At 46.5% G+C, this 20,624-nt stretch overlaps 1 protein-coding gene across 3 annotated transcripts in view; it reads left to right on the plus strand.

Annotated features, from left to right (window-relative positions):
• ASZ1 (ankyrin repeat, SAM and basic leucine zipper domain containing 1) overlaps positions 1-20,624 on the plus strand; it is a 1,654,265-nt gene that overhangs the window by 1,440,510 nt on the left and 193,131 nt on the right. For all 3 annotated transcript variants that reach the window (XR_014981315.1, XM_085653129.1, XM_085653130.1), the window contains exon 11: positions 20,333-20,438. Coding sequence is in view for 2 of the 3 variants with exons in the window: in XM_085653129.1 (XP_085509255.1) it covers positions 20,333-20,438 (106 nt within the window). In the remaining variant the exon portion in view is untranslated. The remainder of the gene's footprint in view (positions 1-20,332; positions 20,439-20,624) is intronic.

A 20,624-nucleotide genomic window follows, 5' to 3' on the forward strand; every position in this document is an offset into this window, starting at 1 on the left:
AGTACAGTGGAATGTTATGTCGTGGAGTGACGTACAGTAGAGTTGAGTGGCGATGAGTGTCATGGAGCAGCGTACAGTGTTGTGGAGTGTCGTGGAGGGAGTACAGTGGGAGGCCGTAGAGTTGAGTGGCGTACAGTGTCAGAGTTGAGTAGAGTGTAGTGACATACAGTGGTGTAGAGTGGAGTAGCATAGAGGATGTTGCATAGAGTGTTGTAGAGTAGAGTGGCATACAGCGGAGTAGATTCCATAGAGCAGAGTAGATTCCATAGAGTGGAGTAGAGTGTCCTAGAATAGAGTGGCATAGAGGGAGTTGCGTAGAGATTCCTAGAGAGGAGTAGTGTCGTAGAATAGCATAGAGTGGAGTAGAACAGAGTGGAGTAGTGTTAGTGGAGCAGAGTTTAATGGAGTAGAGAATCGTGGAGTGTTGTAGAGTGGAGTGTGGTAGAGTGTCTAGAGTGAAGTGGCATAAACTACAGTGGTGCAGAGTAGATTGGCTTAGAGTGCAGTGGCGTATCGTGCATTGGTTTTGAGTATAGTGGTGTAGATGGCATTGGTGTAGAGTGCAGTGACGTAAAGTAGCTAAGACTGCAGTAGCATAGAGTAGAGCGGTGCAGAGTAGATTGCAGTGGCGTACAGTGCAATGGCATAGAGTAAAATGGCGCTGAGTAGGAGTAGGATAGAGTGAAGTAGCATAGGGAAGAGTAGAGTTGTGTAAAGTTGAGTGGTGCAGAGAAAAACAAGCATTGGCATAGCCAATAGGTCTCGCTTTTGGGACCTTATAAGTATTTAGTTATGCAGCAGAATATCCTTGGTGCAACAACACCAACTGTTGCATGGCTAAACACTTATAAGGTCCCAAATGCGAGACCTATTGGCTATGCCAATGCTTGTTTGAGATTGCCATTGTCTGGTGTGTAAGAGATGTCCGCTAAGAATCCAACAGGTTTTAAACTATGCGGTGCCTGTCACAGGCAGATGTCTGTGACAGATCCTCATTTGGTTTGTCTTTGGTGCTTGGAGTAGAACCAATACTCCAAGAACTGTGAAGACTGCTGCACCATGAGCCCGAAGGAGGCTCTGAGGGAATATTCACTGAAGTTCCTTGCTGCACAAAGTCAGACGCCCCTGGGAAGCTCACGATCCAGGTCACGTGGAAGATCCCTCAACCGCTCGAGGAGCAGCTGCTGACCATTGTCGTCGCACACCGAGTCGGTCTTCAATTTCCCTGTGCTGGTCCAAGTTATCAGACAAGGCACAGGAGCGTTGGCGAGCCAGAGTGACGCCCTTCTAACTTAAGGAATTATATGAGGCCATGCACCTCATATTTGGGCAATCTGACCCCTCTGGAACGCCTTCAGGTCCTATGCATTAGGAAGAGGCACCTCTTGTATTTCCATCAGCGCCCGTCTGGTCCCTTGGATCTACTGCTGGATCCGGAGTGGTGCTGCCCGTAAAGCTGGCATCTTCCTCAGGTTCTGCGCCAGTGCTGTCGCTTCTGGTGCCGCCAATGCCCTATGGCAGCACAGGCTCCATCGTCCTACCCAAAACTGACATGCAGCCGGATGGGCATCGTCCGACTTTGGTCCCGACCGGTACCATGCTCTCTGAATTGGAGCCAGGGCTTCTTCTTTTGACAAGCCTGGAGAGGGTGACGAATAGCAGGGGTCTAAGGACCGATATGGTTACCACCATCACCTAGATGAACATGAGGAAAACTAATTTGAGGTACTGGCAGATGCCCATGGTATGGAAACATCACCAGACGCTGGTCTGGTCTCTCCCCATATTGTGGCTTCGGAGGAGGGTGCCTCTTTCTCAGTGGTGGTGCGGAGGATGGCTGAGGTCTGGTCCAAGCCTAACTTCCCGGATAAACCCTGATGCTTTCCCTACCACTCCACCAGTCAGTGAATCCAAAACGGTTAGATACCTTTGGTAAGAGGATGATCTTTTCAGTCAGCCTAGCACTGCAGTCAATGAACACCGTGTGTCTTTTGGGCCGTTAGTCCCTAACTGTGTGGGATTCGGTTGCACTAAGGCTGCCCATGATCTCGGAGAAGGCCTGAGCTCTACTCTCCCAATCTATTGCTGACGGGCAATATGCAACAAAGTTCACCTTCAGATGTGGACTGGACACGACTGACCTGCTGGAGGTGCGATTCCTTCTTTGGTGGCACAAAGCCGTGCCATGCCTTCGCTCATGGACATGCCCCTTAACGGCTTTTTTGGTGAGAAGGCAGACTCTGAGCTGGAGCCCTTTCTGGGCAACAGACCTACTGTTAGGTTCTTGGGTCTATCTCTGGCTCTTCGCCAACCCCCATCTGCCTTTCTTCCATTCCGTGGCTACAGTAAGGGCTACCAACCAAATCCATTCCCGTCCAGCCACCAAGACTTTTCATGGTCGTGAGCACTGTTTCTGCAAACCATATGGGAACACCAGCCAGAGGTCTGTGAGTCAGTCCGCCCCTTCCCCGGCAGCCGCAGCCTCGATGCGCCTTTAGTTTTTCATTAATCCAGCATGGGCACCCAGTGGGAGGCAGAATTTGCCATCACATGTCTCAGTGGAATTCTATAACAGGCAAGTGGATTTTTCAAATCGTCCAACGATCCAACTCCATCCTCTTTCTGGAAACCCCTCCCCATGCCACCCACTCATGACCAGCTGACGGAGGATCATCTCTCCTTGCTTCATCAGGAAGTGTTGGTGATTTTGACCAAGGGAGCCGTCGAGAGGGTGCCTGCATCAAAAGTATGTCTTATTTGCTATTCTTGCAGCTTTCTGGTGCCCAAAAAGGACAGAGGCCTTCGTCCTATCATAGACCTGCCCCTTCTCAATTTCTTCCTGAAAAAGGGAAGTTCAAGATCCTCACCTTAACTCAGGTCCTGTTTGCCTTGGAGACTGGATTGTGGCATTCGATTTGCAGGACGCATTTTTCCCAATCCTGTCCTGCCCGCCCACAGGCGCAGCCTGCAGTTCATGGTCGGCCAAGAGCACTCTCAGTTCACTGTGCACTCTCAGTTCACCAAAGCTACGTGAATCTTTATGTGGTGGGGGGAATGCTAATTGCAGATTTGCACATCTTGTAATGGTTTTAAAATTGTGATTGTGTTTTAATACTGGTATATTTGCACTGACCTGTTGGAAACAAAAAACTGCTTGGAAACAAAAATTACGTCATTATCTTGGTTCTTAGGCTGACCTCGCGGTGTCCGCCTGTAAGAGTGGACCCGCCATTTTCAAATTCAGCAGTCTAGTCTTTTTTCGCCCAGCCCTACTTAAGCAGCACGCTGGCGTGGCTGCGCGCCAACGCTACGTGAATCTTTATGTGGTGGGGAGAATGCTAATTGCGGATTTGCACATCTTGTAATGGTTTTAAAATTGTGATTGTGTTTTAATACTGGTATATTTGCACTGACCTGTTGGAAACAAAAAACTGCGCGGAAACTAAAATTACGCCACTACCTTGGTTCTTAGACTGACCTCGCGGTGTCCGCCTGTAAGACCGGACCTGCCATTTTCGAGGTCAGCCGTCTAGTCTTTCTTTCGCCCAGCCCTACTTAAGCAGCACGCTGGCATGGCCGCTCAGCGGACGCGCGCAGCGGGCGCGCCACAGGCGCGCCTAAGGCACGCCCGTCTGCACACCGGCCTTGCACAGCCATGCTGCCCGAGATGATGAAGGGGGTGATTGTAGTAAGAAAATTAGTTATTCCAGTGAGGCGCTAAAACAGATCGGTAAGTCAGTGAGTGACAGGATTGGCATACCCCATTTGGAGGGCACTGCTGGTATTAAGGCTGATTTTGTTAGGAAAGATGTCATAACGGGAGGGTTGCTCAATGTTAGATCTCTACCAAACCACCACGTGGAGATCCAACTGTTACTCGAATTTCACAGTTTAGACGCCCTTTTCATGACGGAGACCTGGACCCATTTGGGTCTGGAGGTAGAACTAGGCCTGGCATGTCCTCTGGGTTATAAAATTCTACATAAGCGCCGAAGCAGAGGACGAGGAGGTGGGGTGGGGATTATTCTTGGGGAAGCCCTGGACTTCATTCAATTGGAGATTGATGAAGTAGAGGGCTTCGAACTTTTTGGTTTCTCACTTAAAGATTTTAAAGGTTGTTTACTGGCGGGTATTGTTTGCTATAGACCGCCAGGAACGGTGAGTTTACCTCATTTGCAGGGATTAATAGATGTTATCTGCAATATGGCCCTTACCCATTCTAATCTGTTTATAATGGGCGACTTTAATTTATGGTGTAACGGAATTTTGGATTCTGGACACAGCAATCTTATCCGGGCCTGTGAGAGTTTGCAACTGCGCCAGTGGATTAGTGAGGCTACCCATAAGGGGGGGGGGGGGGGAGAATACATTAGATTTGATCTTCTCTAAGGAACAGGCCTTGGGGGCAGTAGAGATCCTCCCGGTTGGCTGGTCCGATCATCATTTGGTCAAGTTTCAGATACTTGACCTTAGAAGAGTACGGCCCGTCACCAGAGAGGCAAGGATGTTCAGGAGTAGAGAGTGGAAGGGACTCCTTAAAAGGAAGACTAGTTCCTCCTCGGTATTCTCCCGTAGGAAGAATTTTAATGGTGGAAGATAATTATAGTGCCTCCTGTGATCAGATTAAAAGCATACTCGACCAGATCACCCCCATAAAAAACTGTAAGAAGATAAGTAGACCGTCTGCCTGCTGGTACAATGATCATCTTAAATCCCTGAAATTGATCTGCCGGCAGGCTGAGGGGAATTGGAGGAAGACTTACTCGGATGAGGATAAGTCCTCCTTGAAGGCTGTATTAGTGGAATACTGGAAGGAAATCGATTTGGCTAAATCTGAATACTTTGCTAACATTATTTTAAACTCTAAAAATAACTCTCGAACAATTTTTAAAATATTGAAAGATATGACTGTCCCTGAGTGCACAGTCTAAAATCATGCCCACCCAAGCTTTGTGTGATAGCTTAGCAAATTTTTTTCATCGAGAAAATTAGCAATATCATTGATGGACTAAAGATGAATGATTTTCCGAGGAAAGAGGTCTCCACTGTTAAAATCAACGAGGTAAGGGAGCTGGGAAAGGCAAAAAGGACAGATATAGGTTTAATGTCCTCCATGACCACTTTGAGCCATTTTCGGAGGAGATTTTTAATAGAACTGCTGTAAGTGTGTCTTCGTGATCCCCTTTAGATCCTCTTCCACATAAAATCTGGAAGGAGTTGGGCCCTGAGCTCTTTCCCATTCTGCATCAGATCTGTAACAGCTCTTTAACCTCTGGCTCAGTACCAGCGTGTTGGAAACGGGCAGTGGTTACTCCATTTTTGAAAAAGACGACATTGGACCCGACCTGCGCTGCTAACTACAGACCAATCTCTCTTCTACCATACCCGATTAAAATCATCGAACGACTGGTCAGCAAAACTTTGTCTCAGTTCCTGGAATCCAACTCCAGGTTGGATGATGATCAGTTCGTCTTTCGACCTGGCCATGGAACTGAGACTGCTGTAGTGACAGTGTTAGATGATCTTTGACTGCGGACAGACAGGGGGCAATCGGGCATTCTTATTTTGCTTGACCTGTCTGCTGCTTTCGACACGATCAACCATGATATTTTGCTGACCAGGCTGGAAGAAGTTGGGATGTCAGGGATGGCCCTAGAATGGTTTTGTTCTTATCTTTCAGATAGGTGTCGGGCGGTTTCTCTCCCGCCATATCAATCTAAGTTCTCCAATGTCCACCATGGCGTCCCACAGGGATCGGCGATAAGCCCTATTCTTTTCAATGTCTATATGAGACCCTTGTTTGAAATCATAAAGGCGCATGGTGTGAAATTGGTGAACTATGCCAATGACACCCAACTCTTTTTTTTCTCTAGAGGGAAATCAGTTGATTCCTATGACAGCCTTCCATGATTGCATGCAGGATACTGCCCATTGGCTAAGAGCTAACTCACTTCAATTTAACTCAGATAAGACTGAAGTTTTATATTGTACTACAGGGAGGGATCCTCCCCCTTTTCCTGGAAATCTTTGGTCCTCTTCACTCACGTCTACTCTGGCTCCGGCCAAAGCTGTACGTAATCGGGGAGTTATGCTTGATGCTAACTTAACTCTGGAAATGCATGTAAACAAGGTGGTGGGGAATTGTTTCTCCATGATCAGAGCCCTGAGGAAGATTCTTCCGGTACTACCAAAGACGGTCAGAACGCTGGTCGTTGGTAGTATCATCCTCAGTAGATTAGACTACTGTAACGCCTTGCTGCTGGAGGCTCCTAAATTTTTGATTGGACGCCTTCAAAGAGTTCAAACTGTGGCGGCTAAACTGGTTCTGATTAAACCACGACGTTCATCAGGCTCGCTGGCCCTTGCAGAGCTTCATTGGTTGCCTATAATGCAGAGGGTCCAGTTCAAGTCCTTATGCCTGGTGTTTAAGGCCCTGCATGGCCTTGGACCCATACCTCTTCAAGAGACCTTTATATGGTATACTCCAACAAGGTGTCTCCGTTCTGCCACAGCCTGTTTGGTGAAAGCTCCGAAGATTCGAAGATCCAAGTCAGGGGGCAGGGCTTTTAGCTTTGCTGCAGCCAAGCTCTGGAACACCTTTTCTTTGGAATCCAGACAATCTCATGATCTTCTGCAGTTTAGAAAGAAGATCAAAACATGGCTGTTCCTCAGAGCTTGACAGCTTTGGAATTGTCCCATTTGACTTATTTCCGTTCCCCCCCCCCCTTATCGTTTGATGATGATTCATGTACTGTAGCGCCAAGGTACCCGTTGGGTGATAGTCGCGCTCTATAAATTTTGCATACAATACTGTGCTCCCATTTAGCCTTATTGGCACCCTTCGGGTGTTCACCAGAGTAATAGCGGTGGTTGCAGCACACCTGTGGAGGTTTGGGGTCCCAGTCTTCCCCTACCTCGTCGATTGGCTTATGAAGGCAGAAATGCTGAGGCAGTCGTCTCTGACCTCCAAACAGTGACTGATCTCCTTCATCCGCAGGGGTTCCCTATCTATGTACCGAAGCCACACCTGACTCTCTCTCAGGCGCTTCCTTTTATCAAATCTGTTCTTGACATGGTGACCTTTCGTGCCTATCCTCCCAAATGCGCGTCCAGGATATTCAGGCCATGATACCGATGTTTCAGTGTCTATCCTGGATGTCATTGAGACTGACTATGAGGCTGTTGGGCCTCGAGGCCTCCTACATTCTGCTATTGATACATAACTGTTGGCATATGCGGGCTCTGCAGCGGGATCTGAAGTTCCAGTGGGCACAGAATCGGGGGAATCTCTGCTACATGGTCCGGATTTCAGGAGGAGGTGCAAAAAGCCTGAAGTGGTGGCTGACGCACCACGATTGGGTCAGCGGCAGGCGCCTATGCCTTTCCCAGCCAGAGCTGACTGTAGTGACAGATGCGTGCGTACTCCTGGCCCGGGGTGGGCTTATGAGAGAGATGGAGGACTCTGTTGGCCGGCGGAGTCCAGACCCCACATCAATCTGGTGGATCTTCATGCGATCCGATTGACATTGAAGGCCTTTCTCCCTTTGATTAGGGGAAGGCTGGTGCAGGTATTCATGGACAACACTATCACCATGTGGTACTGCAACAAGCAGGGCAGGTTGGGGTGGTGAACCCTTTAGAAAGAGGCCATGCATCTTGGGACATGGCTGGAACATCAGGGCATTTTCCTGGGGGTTCTGTACCTGGCAGGCTTCCTGAATGCCAGGACCGACAAACTCAGCCATCGATGCCTAGCAGTTCTTTAATGGCGTTTCCACCCGGAGGTGGCACAAGGTCTCTTTCAAGATATCTCTTCACAACTGGCGAGAATGTGCAATGTCCACAGTTTTCAAGGCGGCTGTCACTTGGAGACGCTTTTTGTCTTGAGTGGAGCTTTGGTCTCTTGTATGCCTTTCCCCAGATTCTACTCCTACCCAGAGCTCTCAAGGGAATCAGGAATGACAGGGCCCAAGTCATTCTTGTGGCTCCCTATTGAGCACGGAGAGTAGTATCCGAGGTTCTGAGCATAAGCATCAGTCCTCCAATCAGACTGCTTGTTCGGGAGGATCTTTTGATGCAGTGACAGGAGAGGGTTCTGCACCTGAACCTTCACACCCTCTGACTTCATGTGTGGAGATTCAGGTATTAATGTTGACATAATTTGCCCTTCTCCCCGAAGTCTGGGATGTTATACTGTCATCCAGGCGTCCTTCCACTGAGACAGTATACGCCTGCTGTAGGGACAAATTTGTGGCATGGTCTGCATTCAGAATTATTGTCCCTCTTTCTGCACCTTTATCCCAAGTTTTACTGTTCCTTCTCTGGCCCAGCAGGGCCCTTCTCTGGGCATGGTTAAAGGTTATCTGTCTGCCATTTTGGCATTGTTGCTGTTGACATACCAACCTTCCTTGTTCAAGAATAGCCTTCTGAAAGGACTACAGCATATGCTTCCTTCCAGGCCATTCATTGTGCCCCAGTGGGATCTTATCCTGGTCCACACCTAGCTCATGTGTGCGCTCTTTAAACCGCTACACAACTGCTTGCTCAGCTTGCTTACTATCAAGATTTGCTTTTCTGGTGGCCATAACATCGGCCATGAGGGTCAGCAAAATGTAGGCACTCTCTGTGCAGTTTCCTTATATCACCTTTTACCCAGGCAAGCTGGTTCTGAGGACCCATGCCTCATTCCTTTTGAAAGTTGTGACACGTAGGCCAAAACATCCCCCTGTCTACCTTCTTTGCTCCACCTCACCTTTCTAAAGAAGAAGAGAGACTCCAACTTCTAGACCCAAAAAGACCATTGTCATTCTACCTTGATTGCACACAAGAGTTCCGGGTGGACGATCAACTTTTTGTAGGGTATGTTTGGGCCAAGAAAGGGAAGGCAGTTCAGAAACCGGCCACCTCACGATGGGTCCTGCTCTGCACTAACATCTACTACGCATTGGCCATGAAACTGCCCCCTGACTTAGCTTTTCCCTGACATCTGTCAGGCAGCAACGTAGGCTTAGTTTGAAATGAGCATGTTTGTGTATCGAGAGCCAGTGGAGCTCCCCAAGGTGTTGTGTGATGTGAGTTCTGTATGGGAGGTTATGGGTGTGTCTGGATGCCAAGTTCTGAGTGGTATGTAGCCTACTGGTGAGCTGTTTGGTGATCCTGGTGTAGAGGGACTTCCCTTAGTCCAATTTGCTGGTGAATAGGGCATGAGTGATCATTTTACTAGGGTTGCTTGGGAGCCACTTGAAATCTTCCTCAGCATCTTCGGGGTGTTGAAGCAGGATGCAGTGACGACACTGATGTATTTTGTCATGTCCGTTTTGCTGTCCATGATTATTCTGAGGTTCCTGGCGTGGGTTCTGGGTGTGGGTCTTAGTTCGGCCAGCCACCAGTTGGAACCCCATGGTGAGGCATTCTTGCCGAAGATCACTCCTTCGGTGTCGGTGTTGAGCTTGAGACATTTGGCTTTCATCCAGTTAGCGACTTTGGTAATGCAGGCAGTGACCTTGTTACTTGTGTTGAGGGTCTTATCTGAGAGGGAGAGTATGTTATCTGTCGTCGGCATAGGAGAGCATGTTGATTTGTGCGTGAGTGACTTTGGCCAGAGGGGTCATATATGCTATGAGGGTGGGCCTGAGTGGTGATACTTGAGGCACTCCACAGATGAGTTTGGGGGCTTTCACTGATTAAGGTGCCAGGCTGACAACTTGTGTTTTATCCGTTAGGAAGGAGCCGATTTAGTGGATGCCAATTTTGTTCAGGTAACTGATGATGAGGGGGTGTGAGACCCTGTCTGATGCTGTAGAGAGGTCCAGGAGAGTCAGAGCTGCTGTGTTTCCTCTCTCTAGGATCATGCTGATGTTGTCTGTGATGGCAAAGAGTGCTGTTTCCATATTGTGGTTGGGCCTGAATCTGAACTGTGTAGCGCTGAGGAACGTGTGGTTGCTGAAGTGGTCATTGAGGTTTCGGTTGATTAGTTTCTCTAAGACATTTGCCAGGTATGGTAGGAGGGAGATGGGCCTGTAGTTAAAAAGCGTTGCTGGGTAAGCGGGTGGTTTCTTGAGCAGAGGCATGGCAGCGGCATGTTTTCAGGTGTCCGGGAATGTGGCTGAGCTGATGGAGGCATTGAGAAGGGGTGTTAGGGCTTCGCTAATCGATAGGATCTCTTCGGTGAAGGCGTGGTGGGGGAAAGTGTCAGATAGGGCCTTGAGTGGATGCTCCTCCTCATAGCAGCAATTTCACCGGTAGTGATTGGCCACGAGGTTGGGACTTGTTCTCCCGTCGTGAGCGGAAGTTGACTTGGGATGGTGACGTGTCCGGTTGAGCATTGAGGATGCCTGATATGGAGGTGCTTTTGTTACAGAAGAATTATGAGAGCTTGTTGCAAAAGGTCTTGTGAGGAGTGATGTTGCTGGAGGGGTCAGGAGGCGCAGTGAAATCTTTGACGATGGCAAATATTTCCTTTCTGCTGTTCGTGCCGGCATCGATGTGATCTGAGCTGTGCGCATGGTGTTCTGAATCTGCTGGTGGTAGTGTCTTAGGGCTGATTTGAAGATGCCTTTATCTGCGTTGTCTTGACATGTTCTCCATTTGCACTCCAGTTGCTTGCAGTGGAATTTCGGCAGCCTGATTTCCTCGGTCTATGAACTGACCTGTGGTTGGGCTCTTACCATTGGATTGTGCTAGAGGGGATCCAGGATGTCTGCATATGTGGTAACCCAGCTGTTGAGGTTCTTGATGACTTTCCTCAAGCAGCTGTTGTGTTTGGGCCGGCGCTCCTCTTCTGTGATCCTTTTCCAGCTGCTGCAGGCAGTTCCGGTGGTGGTAGATCTTTTAGACATTATACATGAGGGTTCATTCAATTCTTCAGACCCCAATTGGAAGGGATGGTTGGTTTTAACTATCAACACAAATGGGTGTCAATCAAGATTCAAGGGTAGCACCGAAGGGTTTAGTATCCATAGGCCGGACCAACTCTATGTACAACAAGAACATCCGGGGGTGGTGACATCCTATATTGTTTGGAAGTTATGCTTAGACTGGCTAGGAACCTAAACACTGTCCCAGGTGAAACAAAACTTGTCCTTAGTTTCCGATGACATTGATCGAAGGGATTTTTGCTAGGTCCCTGGAAACCACGTCATAAATGTTTCTTATGCCCAAGTCCCCCAAGCATCAACCCTGTCCCCTACCCTCTTCAATCATTAACTTGAACCGCTATCAGAATTACTATGCACGCCAATATCTCCTTCCACATGTATGCTGATGACACCCAGATCAAAATCTCTACTCCGGAGGAAATTTTTTCCCCTGAATGAGACCTTGAAGTTGAAATGGCTCACCTCCAACCAGCTCAAGCTAAATGCACAGAAAACATAATTCCTGCTAATCTCCCCACCCAAAACCAACCCTGACATTCGGGAATGGTCTAAGTTGATCACAGCCCTAAACTACCCACCGACCATAGTGGACTCTGCCAAATCTCTTGGAATAAACCTGGACAGCAGCCTAAATATGCGTGACCACATCAACTTGATGGTCAAAACCGCCAGGTTTCACCTGAGCTATCTAAGAAAACTAAAACCTTTCCTTGACACTCATGACCTAAAAATGGCAGCCCACGCACTAGTTATCTCCAGAATCGAATATGGATGCTCTATTCTCTCTGGCCTTCCTAAAATCTCCCTGGCCCTTTAAAAGCCTGCCTCAACGCTGCCACCAGACTCCTAACAGGTTCAAAAAAATTCGACCACATCTCAAAGCTCTGAACTGGCTTTCGTTTGAAGCCAGAATCCAGCTTAAACTGGCATGTATCACTCACAAGACGCTATACACTAAATCCCCTGTATTTCTCGCTCAGAAAATCGTGGTATCCGGAGGTGCCAGAAACTCCCGGTCCTCCAAAGACCTCTTACTCCAGCCTCCGCTCTTTCGAAAGGAAAAATCCTATACCGTTCTCTGGGGCCGCACCAAGAATTTGGAACTCATTCCCGCCCGCCATTAGAAGAATTCAGTCTCTGGCACGTTTTAAGAAGGAAGCCAAAACCCTCCTAATTGGCAAATTCCTCTCCTAACTCTTGCATTGCACTCACCTCAGTTTTTATTTTCCTGGACCTTCATTCTTGTAAATTATTTGTACTTGCTTTTATCCCAAATGTTCCACTCCTCTCCCTAAGTTCATATTGTATACAACTTGTTAACCCTGTAAAGCGCTCTGATACCCTAACGGGTCAAGGCTGTGTTCTATAAAACACAAATAAATAAATAAAATAAATAAATATACACAATTTACAACCAAGTATGGAAGATCTCAACAGAAAGCTATGGAGAGATTGCGTGAAATTGATAGGGTTAACCTAGAAAGGGCTTTGGCAGTGGTCGACAATGGCATGACCACACTAACATCCAGGGTTTATTCACTGGACAACATTGTGTCTTCTGCAATTGATATACTAGAACAGGACCTGTCCATTCTTTAACATGGGGAATCGTAGTTACGGTCCATCCTATTACTAAGCAGGATGCTACAATCATTGCGCTCTGGTCATGTGCCTTGGCGATATATCAACAATACATCTCTGTTCTCTGCTCATAATTTAACAGAAAGGCAGACAACAATGGCACAGAATGATGCAAAATATACAATGCTGCGCATTGAAAAATTAGAGCAATTACCTTTCACTGTGGCTGAGTCACCTTCCACATAATGGTTAAGCCATGGCCATATAACATTGCCAGTGACAACATTCCAATTTCAATATTGTCTACAGTACCACCATGTAGGTAGGTATGAAGAGTTAGGTAGGGAATACATCTATGAATTTGGGGAATTACCTTACAGATTTAGTTGCAGAAATGGGGACACTGATGTCTTTTTCAGTGGTTCAGACTGTGAGAATTCGTTAAGTGGGTTTCTAATTTGTAAGGATATTATGCTTCATGGAGCTTGTAACCCTTCGGTTGCTGGCCTGCCTTGTCACTTGAAAGGATCCCCAGGTGCTGTGATTCATCCGGTGTTCAAACTACTCTTGAACTGGAGTTATTTGATGTTGAATGACCAAGGAGGTTGTGGGATGCTGCCAGGCATTGCATACCTGGTCAAAATAAGTTCCATGGTCACTTGTTGTATGCTAGTATTGTTTCCACCGATCTACACACTCATGGAGGCGCCGCTATAGTCAATAAATGTTTCCCTTATACGGTTTGATTCTTTGAGCAGACTGAAAGTCATACTTTCACAGAAGGAGGTGGCCTTAACCTCCGTTCGAGAGACTTTTGATCTCCAGGTTGCAAGGTCTTCAGCTGAGATACAGGCACCGGTCCGAACGAACCTTTGCTCCATTGACCTGATCCAAGAAGTGTTATAGGGACCATCGTCTGTGAAGGCAAACAGCAGTGATGTTGCATCTCCCACACAGGCCACATAAACATTTTGCTCTCCTTGTGCTGGGAACAAATCATCATTTTTTATTTATTTTTCCTCTTTTGCTCTCAGTGAGCACTATTGATTTCAGCGTACTCAGATGGTCCAGCAGTATATTGGCTGTTTAGAGGACTTGTACAGAGCTTTTTTTTTATTTTTAAACCTTACATCTTTTTGAACACCTATCATGTTTTTAGATGTTTTTATATTCATATTTTGTTATGCTTTTAACAGGCATATTTTAGCATTTGTTAGTTCTATCGTCCAGTTGGATGAGCAGTGGATGTTATGAACCCCAATGTATCCAAAAATAGGCCTAGGTAGTTGCACAACCTTTTACCTACATTTGTCCTCCCCTGCTCTACATAACGTTCTGGCACCGACCTTTTACCTAGTTAGGTGCCGAATAGATGTTGTGTGGTTTTCTCCAAAAACTAGCCTCATTTATTATGCATGAGGATTCTCAGTATCACAGCAGGATTACCATATTTTGCATAATAACTCTGTATAAGGGTCACCACTATTGTCATCCTTGGCCCACATGCCCACAGTACAATGACACATCTAGGTAGAACCCCTGAGGGTACCTTTCGGGCATATAAGCACCACATCTTCGCTGGGCAAACCAGTAGAGAAAGACTGCCATGCTGACACGAGACGCTGAGGTCACTGCATGCAGACACTCCAGTACGCAATGGTCTGACATCCCTTGCAGGGTGTCCGACTCGAGACCAAGATGGGGTCCTTTGTTCTCTCACATCAGGTAATGGGGTTAGCTCTTTCCTAGGGGGATTCTTTTTTTTTTTTTTTTTTTTTTTGAAAAACCTTTATTGACATTGCAAATACAGACAAGTATGGGCCTACAACCCTCGGGGCCGGCCGCCAAACAGTGAAGGTAACAGCGAGCAGATTATAATCACATGCAGCACCTCGGGAAGTTGATTCTCAATGCCAGTATTCTCTTATCGACTGAACAGCCCAAGAGGGAAACCAGGATATAAAAGGTTTTCATTTTACAATAAAGGAGAGAAGGATCAGGTGGCAATCAAGTTCTCAACAGCGAAAATTGGCAGGCAGAATAGTGAACGTCAAACAATAAATGGCAATCTATCAAATCAATGGCGCTGAAACAGGAAGTTCAGGATGTGGAGGGATATCACGAGCCGTTTGCGCCTGCAGTCTCCTGCCCTAGGACCCAGAAAACCCCACGGAAATGAGGCACAAATGAAAAACAATGATTGGCCACGAAGGAAACCTACCGCACTGACCCCAGAAAAGAAAGACAAAGAAGAATAAGAGAAGAAAAAGAAGGCCATAGAAACACGATAAAGGACTATAGAAGCCCCTCCCCCAACCCCCCACCCTGCACCTCTGCAGATGACTACGGCCCCCCCCCCCGCAGCGTGCCTGTCGCCCCAGAACCAGACCCGAAATATAGAAGAAACAGAGAAAAAGGGAAAAGAGAGGAAATCCCCCCTAACAGAAAAGGGGAGAGAGTAATAATAAACTGGAGGAGGGCCTTCAACCAGGCCCCCGGCTTCTCCCTCCCGCACAATATCTTCCTCCCCAACGAACATTAAACAGCAAAAGTTCGGCCATGTCTGAGGGAAATGGGGAGCAGTATTCACCGACTACACTATTAGTTACATCGTGAAAGCACACAACCCCCAAGCCCGCCCGCCTATGAAATGACAACCTCTAAAGGATCAGCCTTATCCTTGGCCACTCTTGCGAAACCACCAGTGCATACCCAGCGATCCATTATCATGTCCGAGATTACAAGGAAGATGAGCGTCCAGAGTTGACCAGGAAGGGACACACACATGTGGGGAGGACGTTTCGGAACACCAACACAGTCATCATCATGGGAGATCACCTTTCCCAGAACTGCCCCAAGGCCTGCGCCACACACGAGGTCCAGGAAGGAGGAATCAGCCAGAGCAGGCGACCGTTGCGTGAAGATTGCCTGGGTCGCCGGATGCCACGCATGGGACAAAGTCACCACCCTCCGCTCAAGTCCAAAATCTCCAGAACAGACCGACCCCACAGCCAGCCGACCACACGCTGCCACAGTGTCCAAAGTTTCCATCCGTCCCTTATTCACAGAGGCGGTCACGGCACTTTCCTCCTGTGAAAGGTGAGACAGTGCCTTATGTACCTGGGGACAGGAAGACCGCAATTGTTCCGACGCCAACACAATACCATCAAGCTTCCTCCCCAATACCCAAGCGCCATGAACCAGGGTGGAATGAAGGGCTCCGAGAGCATCGAGGAGGTCACCGTACCCCAGCACGGCCCCTCGCACTCGCTCCGCCACGCTCCTCTGCGCCACACACTCCCAATCTTGCTGCGACCCAGCGTACAGGATGGTAGAGTCCATCCCATCAAGATGGCCGCAGGGCAGGGCCACCCCAGATGGGGACCGGGTCTCAGTCACAAGCACATCAAGTTCCATGTCGCTGCAAACAAGGGTCCGGAGGCAGGCGAGATGTGTATCCAGTGTGTGGTCACAGGTGACAGTCGTTCTCCCACTGGGCCAGCGTCTGCGAAGACCGGGAGCAGCCCGTGCAGATCGGGACGAGCCACAGGCCGCGACCGATCAAATCATTGGCGAGGGTCCAGGCGATCGCCGATAACCCCCGGAATCGTCACCCCGGGTATGCACCCGTCACGCTATTCTCGGTGATAGGAGTAACCACAGCGAGATGTAGGCCGATATTCGCGCCGCTTCGGTATTCCGACTCCACTCGGTCACCAATGGCCGCTGTTGTTGAACTGCCGCCCGGCCATGTTGTCCACTCGAGGTCCCGGCCCCAGGGCTGCCCAGGCCGCAAACTTCAAACGAGCATTTCTCGGGCGGTACCGCCGCTAGAAGCTTCAGGATCACACGATCGGTTGCCGCTCTCAATCACCAACACGGGCATGTAGCGCAGGCTGAGGATCTCATGCAGGATATCTGTGCGGGATGCGGAGATTCACAGAGCCGGGAGCCTACGCTGCCATCTCGGTCGCCATCTTGGCTCCTCCTCCCCTAGGGGGATTCTTGGCTATACACCTACCTGCATGCTAGGGACACTTAGGTACATCTAGTTAGGGTTTGCATCGTAGGAGTATACATTATTATTGTCATGTATCTATATGCCTGCATATATTCATTGTTTTAGCACTATGGTAGAATTCTACCTGCTATTTACTCTATTGGTGCTTATAACCATATACATCTCTTTCTGTCTCATGGTTGTGGCAGCGCTTGTATTATATGCTAGAATTACGCTGGTTCAATAAATACTTACTGAAAACGTCCCCACCGTATATTGTGTGTATCTCTCTGAGACAAAGTGAGCATGAGTGACTGAGCGAAAAGTACTCTACTGTTTCCACGATCCCTGAGGGGTCAGGGTTGTCATGTTTGATAGTTGCCAGAAACTATTCGCTCCTTGGTAAGAGGGGATCATAGTGGCACTGTAAGCTAGCTGGTCTACAGACTAACATCTCCTTTGGGGGTGTCTGGAATCAGTCTGGACACCAATCCCTTAGTTCATGTTGTCTAAACGTGCAGAATATAGATTTTTAGGAACTGCATGACAGGCTTTCCTGGGTTGCGTTAGCAAATCTTCAGGTAGGATGCTCGTGCAGTTAAGACATTTTTTTTTGCCCCCTTCCTGCTTTTTCACAACTCCTGGAAGTGTGGTGGGCTCAACATTCCATTTCAATATAAAACATTTTTTTGCCTGTAGATAGGTGATGATTCCAGGCAACTGAGTACTGGATCTGACCGCCTCCTTATCAGGCCTACATCCCATTTTTCTGCAGTGTGGCATTCATAAAATCTCGAGAGATTTGGTTTGGGCCTGCTGAGCCCAGATACGTTACTTAGAAATCAACATTGGTTTCTGTTGTCTAAACAATGAAATTGCACTTTTTCCCATGTTTTGGAGTAAAAGACATTGTCACCTGTCAATCAGAAGAAGATATCCTTGGGAGGCAGTTATTCCATGCCAGCTGATTAAGGGTCAGATGTACGACGCTTGCATTTTGCGACTCGCAAATTGCGTCACTTTGCGACTTGCAAAATGCAATGTACAACAGTGTGTCAGAAACAGTTTGCGATTCCCAATGGGGTCGCAAATTGCATGCCTCATCAATATTCATGAGGCAAGCGCAATTTGCGACCCCATTGGGAATGGCTAGCACTCACAGGGATGGTGGCCTGCTGGGGTCAGTGACAGCTTTTTCAAGAAAGCTATTTTTTTTAATGCAGCTCGTTTTCTTTAAAAGAAAACGGGTTGGATTTAAAAAAAAGAAAAATGAAACTTTTTTGTTTAATTTTTTAAGGGCAGGCAGTGGTCCCTGGCACCAATGCCAGCCCTTAGAAAATATTTCCTCACAAAGCGAAGGGGTCCCTGGGGACCCGTTCCTGTTTGCGAGTGGTTTATAACTTACTTGAAGTAGGTGATTAACTGTGAGTATTTTGCGGCCGCAAATGCGGTCGCAATACAATTGTACATGGCAGTGTGTCTCGCTATTAGGAAGGTGAGAGTCGCAAACGCTATTTTGCGAGTCTGTGACTCACAAAATAGCGTTTATACATGCCATTACCTTTTTTTGCGGTCATAAACGGGCCACTCTCCCGTTTGCAAGCGCATAAAAGGGTCGTACATCTGACCTTAACTGTATATAAAGTCAGCTAAAGAACCTTCCATGAGACCTGTAGTGGGATTTTCATTATAAAAACGAATATTCATCAGTGATTTTCTTTGTGAGCAAAGGAAGTGTAAACCAGCATAAAGTCTCCATAAACACTATAAACCATCTGTCCACATTCACCCCAAATTAAACCTGATGGTTTCTAGATAATTAGGCCCCCTAAATAAAGAATTATACAATGTTCATATTTTCAGTCCCCCTTCTGTTTTTCATGACTGGTTTTATACCCTAATGACTGAGTAGTAACCAACTAAAAATGTTCCCAGAGAGAGGCCAGGGGACGCACTTAAATGTTGTCTCTTAATCAAAATTGATGACCTCCAGGTGCAAGGTGTCTTGTAGCTATACCCGTTTCAGTTTACAGATACCAGTGGCAGTGTACTATATGTGTCGGTGGAAAAAAGAAAACAGCGATTGCCAGTGGCTGAGATTAATCCATTCTTTTTTCCATTACTTATTTTGGGACTCCTATTCTCACAGAGTGTAAATAGGTATGCTCAGATAAGGGTTCTTGCGCTCACTCTGCCACAGGACTCAAGTTTTACTAATGAGGCCCAAATAAGCTGAAATCGGCCTGGAGTTTCGTTTTCTCATCTGGAGAGCACCAGGGTTAGCACTTCGGACTGGATTGTTTTTATTGAAGTAGGGAAATGGGCTGACTTGTACATGTCTAGTCTCTGTGTAGAGTGGTACAGTAGACAAAAAATGGACTGGATTGTGTACCAAACGATCGCCGGTAGCTGAGATTAATTCAGGCATTCTTTCCATCACGTTTGTTGCAGTAGATGTCCTAAGTGTTGAAGGTATCTGAGACTTGGGCCCGGCCATATCATTAAAGTTTCACTTCACTAATGAGGCCAAGTTATGCCAAAACAGACTTTTGTGTTTTTTCCCCATCTCTAGGGAAGGTGGCCTGACAGTTATGGCCAGACTATCATATTGGAGTCGCACCAAGACTGATTTGTGTATGTCTGGTCTATTTTAATGGATAAAAAGCAATGCATTCCTTCCATCTCTTAGTTGTTTGTTCTGGAAAAGTCACTTTCAGGTTCAACGCCTGTTTGCTCTTGTCCATTAGTTAAGCTGATTATAATGGCTTTTCAGCGTGTCTCAACATAAGTTTATTTTGACATTATCATTAAATCGAAATGGCCTATAACATTTATTTAAAGGATACATATGGCTTATTAATGGTGAGATACACAAGAGGAAAAGCTCTACCTAATACATGTGTTTAATTCCTCCTTAAAAGTCTTAAATACTTCTCTCAGTAGCGCATGCGCATATTCCTTCTCTGTAAAGTCTGTATACCTATGACTATGTTGCTGCTAGTTGACTTGAACTGTGCCTCTGGCACTCGTGCATCCAACCCACTTATGTAGCAAACGATTCACAAGATGCAATACACTCCGACTGATCTAAAGTGTATTAGTACCTTCATAAATTGGGTCTCCTATTTGTAGAAATTCGTATCTCAATCACAAATCTGAAGTATTTTATAACCCCCCAAAAACGTGGAACATAGGCTCCCAGTTTGCACTTCTGATAATGGCATTCGTGCTTCTCAGTTTTTTTATGCAATGGAAAATAATTCAGCAAATGCAATATTTTATGTCCCACTTAGATTTTACACTGAAAGTTTTTGAACTAAGAATTAACTAGCACAAGTAGCTAACGGCTAAAGTAATGTTCAGCTTGATCTTTTTACCTTTTGAAATAAAAGCGGTTTGAGTTACCTTGAGGTAAAGATTCTGCTGTGTTTTTTGACTGTTCCACTCTGCTTGGGTTTTGTGATGTATTGTGTCATCATTCACCGAATAATCCTTTTGAGACTGTTTAAATTAAAAGGATATCTGGATCTTTAGTTTAACCTTTAGCTAAGATGTTTAGATTTTCGATTTCATATGCAAATTATTTTTCAGAAATCGGTTTCTAGGTTCCCTAGACTTGATGTTTCATTGTATGTGTACGTTTGGTTATTTCCTATTCCTGGTATGAATATTTATATATTTTTTTGTGTGGATATTAATAGATTCACTGTTATAGCATTTTTCGCATTCCCCCTTAAGAACACTTAATACATTATTTAAAACAAATATTAGAAATGTTCAATAGATTGTCACTGATTTTAATTTAGTGCTTTATTTTAATTATAATAATGATAGTTGGCCCTGCTAACAAATTCTTCATGTTGTTTAATTTCAGCACTGATGAGTTCTTTACCTTTCTTTTGAAGTTAAATCGGCAATGTAATTACTTGACAACTGCTGTGGAGAACATTAATAAGCAAATTCCAACGGATCCTCACAAGGTATTTGAACTTGTTACCACCAAGGAACTGTTGATATTCCATTCACCTTACTCTAGTCTCTTTCGCTAAACTCGCAGGATTCCCTGACCTCTAAGTAGATATTAGTAGCTTAAAAAATGTTACTCCACATAAAAACACTGTTGCCATTAAAGCCTATATGTAAGTATGACCTTAGGCATTAAGCCC

This window comes from Triturus cristatus, chromosome 4_1 (genome assembly GCF_964204655.1).
Source record: "Triturus cristatus chromosome 4_1, aTriCri1.1, whole genome shotgun sequence".
NCBI classification, from domain to species: domain Eukaryota; kingdom Metazoa; phylum Chordata; class Amphibia; order Caudata; family Salamandridae; genus Triturus; species Triturus cristatus.